This window comes from Orycteropus afer, unplaced genomic scaffold, assembly GCF_000298275.1.
Source record: "Orycteropus afer afer isolate SDZICR_OR568_19922 unplaced genomic scaffold, OryAfe1.0 scaffold00006, whole genome shotgun sequence".
In the NCBI taxonomy this organism is placed as follows: Eukaryota; Metazoa; Chordata; class Mammalia; order Tubulidentata; family Orycteropodidae; genus Orycteropus; species Orycteropus afer.
This window is the reverse complement of record NW_006921593.1, coordinates 13,181,785-13,188,193: the sequence shown is the minus strand read 5'-3', so window position 1 is coordinate 13,188,193 and position 6,409 is coordinate 13,181,785. Positions and strand designations below refer to the sequence as shown.

General features: G+C 45.9%; 1 protein-coding gene across 1 annotated transcript in view; it reads left to right on the top strand.

The window, feature by feature from the left end:
• Positions 1-4,226, top strand: part of LOC103198692 (cytochrome P450 3A24-like) — a 35,649-nt gene extending 31,423 nt beyond the window's left edge. The window contains 2 exon segments of the mRNA XM_007942880.1: positions 355-483; positions 4,128-4,226. Coding sequence (XP_007941071.1) covers positions 355-483; positions 4,128-4,226 — 228 coding nt within the window.
• The last annotated feature ends 2,183 nt before the right edge of the window (positions 4,227-6,409 follow it).

Below are 6,409 nucleotides of genomic sequence, written 5' to 3'. Positions count from 1 at the left end.
TGTAGTCTCGGGCCTTGTGGAGAGGCCCCTCTGGGCAAAACACAAGGTGAGGAACTGTCAAGAGAAGTGACTCCCCAGGCCTTGTCACCAAAAACTGCCCCACCCAGATGTCCCTTTTCAGGACGCTCCCTGAGGGTGGGTAAAGGTCACCCAGGCCTTTGCTCAAGCACTCGACCTTCAACCTTGTTCATCTCGCTGAGGAGGACGGACCGTGAACGCTGGAGCAGTGGTGGTTCGGTGGGGGACTCGCCTCCCGTGCGTGAGACCCGGGTTCGAGGCCCAGCCAGTGGCCCTCAGGCACAGTCACCACCCGTCTGTCCGCGGAGGCTCACGTGTTGCCGTGACGCTGACCAGGTTTCAGTGGAGCTTGCAGACGAAGACGAACTAGGTGGAAAGACCTGGCCACCTGCTCCTGAGTATCGGCTGGTGGATTTCCACCCGACCAAGGCGGTGACGCAGGACCGGGCAGCGTTTCACGCCGTTGTGCGTGGGTCGCCATGGCTCGGGGGCCGACTCTGTAGCAGATAACACCAACAACTGGAGAGGCCCGTGTGAGGGCAGGATTCTGTCTCCGCGTATGGGGGATGCATTTCCTGGAAACAAACCCTGCCCTGAGAGGAACCCGTGACCGCTGAGCGGGAAGGAGAGCAGAGAGCAGAGCAGGTCCTGGGAGGCTGGCCCAGGGACTAACTCTGTATTTTCATCATTTAGACGAATGAACGAGGAGCCTGGGTGGCACAGTAGTTAAGCACTTGGCTGTTAACTGAAGAGTCGGTGGTTTGAATCCACCAGCCCCCACGGGAGAAAGACGTGCCGGTCTGCTTCTGGAAAGATCATGGCCTTGGAAACCCTGGGGGTTGTTCTGCTCCGTCCTCTAGGGGCTGTGTGGGTTGGAATTGACTTGAAAGTGAAGTGGGACCAAATGTGAGCCCCTGCCCAGTGCCCTCTCAGGCCAAAACAATTTACACACCAGATGATCAGGAGGAGGGAAAATTATTTATTGCAAAGCAGCAGTGCAAGGACACGATCCAGTACTCAATCTGACTCCCCAAATGGAGGTTGGGATACAGTTTTGGAAGCTTCAGGAGTGGGGGTTATACATATTCATAAAAACGTCAGGAATTTGGGCTGAATTAATTGAGGATTGGCTGACGCTTCCTTCGCCTCGGTTTAAAGGGGCAGTTGATTTTTAATGCAGCGCGCTTGCGCACCGGATGAGTCACATCGGCTTCCTGTCATGAGCTGATGGGCTTGGCCAGAGGGGAGGATGTCTGTTCCCAGCAATTTTGTTCCCCTTTGTCTCACTGCACGTGTCTGTGGGCCCAGGTTAATTTTCAAGTTGTCTCCTGAGACACATTAATATATTTACCATCTGTTTCTAGTAGATAACATGGAGAGAATGGGTAAATTGACATTTCATTCCATTCAGTTCTTAAGGAACTGAGATATCTAGTTTACTTATCTGCCTCCAACCAAGGTCCTATCTCTCTCAACCAGGGTGGGAGTGATAGTTGAACTTTGATTCTATTCAGTTCTTAAGGAACTGAGCTATAGTATTGACTTCCTGGCCTCCAGTCAGGGACTCAGGCTGAACTGTGACTCCACTCAGCTTCAATAGCATCACATTTGGTTTTGTGTTAGATGAATGAGCTTAAGGTCCTGAGTAGACACCAATGGCTTCTGCTTGACTGCTAACCTAAAGGTTGGCAGTTCAAACCCACCCAGTAGCACCACAGAAGAAAAGGCCTGGCCATCTGCTTCTGTTCAGATGACAGCCAAGAAGACCCTACGGGGTACAGTGTACCCTGACACACGTGGAGTCACTCTGGGTCAGAGTGGACTTGATGCAGCCAACAACAGAGATTCATGAGTTTAAAGTTAATTTTCCACAAGTCCCTATGTGAAATAAAACCCAATACAGCTCAACAACCACAAAACACTTAAATGGGCTCTGTTTAGTTTGTGATTCCTCCCAACAGGCCACCATCACTGTCTCCTCACAGGTAGAAAACGGCCGTCGTGTTGTGAAGATCACAAGAATGCCCAGAGGCCATTGTCCCCTGTGTAATATGCAGGGGAGATACTGGCCCCTGGGGTGCATGTGTCCCCATAGAAACCTCTGCCCCAAAGCTGGAACTTGGCTGTGCAGAACTCTGGATGGACCTTCATTCTTTGGCCACAAAGTATGGTCCTGAAAACCAAGTAGAGTCAAAGTTCAGCCTGCATCATCAAAAGTTCAGCCTGGGTCCCTGGTTGAAAGCAGATAAGTCAATATGATAACTCAGTTCCGTAAGAACTGAATAGAATGAAAGCTCAACTATCACCCCCACCCTGGCTAAGACAGATAAACATGGTAACTCAGTTCCTTAAGAACTGAATGGAATGAAAGGTCCATTTACACATTCTCTCCATGTTATTCCCCTAGAAACAGGTGATAAGTATGTTAATGTATTTCAGGAGACAACTTGATAATTAACCTTGGCCCACGGACATGCGCAGTGAGACAAACAGGAACAGAGTTGCTGAGAACTGGCATTCTGCCCTCCGCCCAAGCCCCATCAGCTGATGACAGGAAGCTGATGTGACTTACCCGATGTGCAAGCGTGCTGCATTAAAAATCGACTGTCCCTTTAAACCGAGGTGAAGGAAGCGTCAGCCAATCCTCAGTTAATTCAGCCCAAATTCCTGAAATTTTTAGGAATATGTATAACCCCCGCTCCTGAAGCTTCCAAAACTGTATCCTGACCTCCATCTGGGGAGTCGGATTTGGGTACTGGCCCCTGTCTCCTTGCATTGCCAGTTTGCAATAAATAATTTTCTCTCCTCTTAATCACTTGGTGTGTAAACTGTTTTGGCCTGATTGTGCACTGGGCAGGGACCCACGTTTTGTCTGACTTCAGTCACAGCTGGTGAACATGGACAGTGAAAATTCTGAACAATGCATAAAATGCCCCAACATTCTGTGTAGTGGAGACTTGAAACTGTAATGTGGAAATCCTACAGCCTCTTAGGGGAGCATAGGGGAGCCAGGTGCTTCATGATCTCTCAGGAGGAGAATCCAGCGTGCTTCTGGAGAGCAGCTGTGGCCCAGACAGTAAAGATTTGGGGTTGTTTCAGAGCAAACAAAGTTACATGATTCATATTGTTGTGCTTTTGTTAGGGTCCCCCTGACAGTGACTTACAGCCAACAAAACGAAACCCTGCCTGGTCCTGCACCGTCCTCACAGTCATTGCTGTGTTTGAGCCCATGGTGGCAGCCACTGTGTCATCCGTCTCATTGAGGGACTTCATCTTTTCACTGAGCCTCTACTTTACCAAGCATGATGTCCATCTCCAGGGTTGAGTCCCACCTGATGACATGTCATCAGGACATTTGGCTGCTAACCAGAAGGTCAGCAGTTCAAACCCACCAGCTGCTATGTGGGAGGAAGATGAGGCAATTTACTTCCATAGAGATTTTTGAAAACACAGTGATTCGATGGCATTGGATTGGATTTGGTTTTCTGATGACATGTCCAAAGTAAGGAAGATAAAGTCTTGCCACCCTTGCCTCTTAGCAGCCTTCTAAGACAAGTATTTTTGTTCTTCTGGTGGTCCAGGTATACAAGCAGTCCCCAACTTACAACGGGGTTCTGTTGTGACAACTCCATTGTTGGCTCTGAGATGAATGCATCTTTTTTTTTTTCATTATAATTACCTCTTTAATATCAGTATCTTTATAAAACTAGTATTTGTTTGCCTTTGGGTTAGAAACAGTATTATAAACTTCTGCTTTACATACATACATACATAAAAATACACAAATAGTATACATCTACTCTGACGAAGAGTTTGGTGACACTGGCATGTTATCAGTTGTGGTGCTGACCCCACTCGTGAAAGGTCCTGGGTCATTATCCCTGGGAATGAGGGTGGTGTTTCTAGTCAGAAAAGTAGAGTTGTCTCAATGGACAGCGATCCATGTATTTCGTAGTAACATCTCACTGCTTTCTGCATCTGCCTGTCAACTTAGAAAAACGATCAGTGTTTGGGTCTGTGTTTTCAAGCAACTGAAGCCCCTGATTTAGTTTAGAAAAAACTTCAGCAAGTTCTATCACCATAAAATATTTTGATGCTTTGTCTTCCAGCTTGTTCGGCTCTTCTTAGAAATTTTCAGCAGCTTCCCCATCAAGCGCTTCCTGCTTCTCCAGGTACACGGACATGACGTAAGCGAAGTCTGCCTCTGAAGCAATGAAACCAGCTCTTGGTGGCGTGAAAGCACTCTGGGGGGCCTCCTTGCTGCTTCTTCAGGTTTTCAATAGGCTGTGCCCTTTAATCTGAATCATCAGTAAACTGATAGGAATCACTCCTGGATTTGATTTTTTACCCAAACCATCACCAGCTTCATCTTGTGGATTGGTCCTTGCCTCCTCTTTGCTGGAGTTGTTGATTTTATGCTAATCATGCCTTCAACTGCCTCCAAAATATTATTCCTATCCCTAATGATTGTCCAAATGATCGAATGAGACAGTCCAAGTACTATTTCACTGGCTTTCTATTAGGGGAAGCTCTGGTGGCACAGTGGTTAAAGGATTTGACTGCTAACCAAAAGGTTGGTGCATCAAACCCACCAGCGACTCCCCGGAAGAAAGATGAGTTCCAACAACTGCCTCTTGGTCTGTGTACAAGTTCCACATTAGCACAATTAAGTGTTCTGGAATCCCCGTTCTTCATAATGTTATCTGTAATTTGTTAGATCCACACACGGTCAATAAAACACAGGAAAACAGCTCTCTGGTCTCTGGTTTCAGCCAAGGCCCATCCGTCATCATCAATGAAGTCCCTTATTCCACGTCCTCATCTGGCAGCTCCTGGCAGTGGATTGCAGGAGTCATTCTGAAAGATCTTCAGATCTTTTACTTGCCTGTGATATTAATGATATTGTTTGACAATTTCCACATTCTATTGGATCACCTTTCTTTGGCATCAACACAAATATGGATCCCTTCCAGTCAGGTGGCTGTCTTCCAAATTTCTTGGCATAGATAAGAGAGGGCCTCCAGTGTTTCATCTGTTGAACCACTTCTCTGGGTTTTCCATCAGTTCCTGGAGCCTTGTTTTTTGTCAGTGCCTTCAGTGCAGCTTGGACTTCTTCCTTCAGTACCGTTGGCTCTTGGTCATATGCTGCCTCCTGAAATGGTTGAACATTGACCAGTTCTTTTTGGTCCAGTGACTCTATTCCTTCCAGCTTCTTTTCATGGTTTCTATGTTGTTCAATATTTTGCCCGTAGAATCTTTCAGTAGTGCAACTTGAGGCTTAAATTTTTTCTTCAGTTCTTGCAGCTTGAGAAATATTGTGTATGTTCTTCTCTTTTGGTTTTCTAACTCCAGGTCTTTGTACATTTCATTATAATAGTTTACCTTGTCTTCTTGAACCACCTTTGAAAGGTGGTTCAGCTCTTTCACGTCATGATTTCTTCATTTGCTTTAGCTGCTCTGCTCAAGAGCAAATTTCAGAGTCCCTTCTGACATCCATTTTGGTCTTTTCTTTCCTTCTTGTCTTTTTAATGACTGCTTTCTTCATGTGTGACGTCCTTACTGTCATCTAGTATTCAGTTTGTCAGCTCTATTCTTGAGATGGTGTGTAAATTAAGGCAGGATATATCCATGGTCATACTTTGGCTCTTGTGGATGTACTTTAATTTTCTTCAGCTTCAGCTTGAACTTGCACGTGAGTAATTAATAGTCTGTTCCACAGTCAGCTCCTGGTCCTGTTCTAACTGATGAATAAAACAGATCCACCTGCTGTGAATGCTTCCAGAGCTAAGAGATAGCGTGTTGTCATAACTCAGCGACCTCTTTTTGTCCTCATGAGCTTCTCCATAGCCTCTGTCCACAGATGTAATCAGTCTGGTCCCTGTGTGTCCACCCAGCAAGGTCCACATGTCTAGTTGTCATTCATGTAACTGAAAAAGGGGATTTCCAGTGGGTGAGTCACTGGTCTTGCAGAATTCTATCATGCAATCTCCAGCGTTGTTGCTATAACCAGGGTCACATTTTTCCAATGACCAGTCCTTCTTTGTTTCCAACTTTTATATTCCAGTCACCAGTAATTATCAATACATCTTCATTGCAGGTTTGGTCCATTTCAGACTACAGAAGGTTGGCCAAAATCTTCAGTTTCTTCATCTTTGACTTCAGTGGTTGATGCATGAATTTGACTAATAGTTAGATTAACTGGTCTTCCTTGTAGGCTTATGGATATTACCGTGTCAGTGACAGTATTGTACTTCAGGATAGATCTTGAAATGTTCTTCTTGACAATGAATGTGGTGCCAATCCTAGTCAATTTATCATTCCCGACAAAGTAGACCACATGATTGTTGGATTCAGAGTGGCCAATACCAGTCCATTTCAACTCAACTCTTCA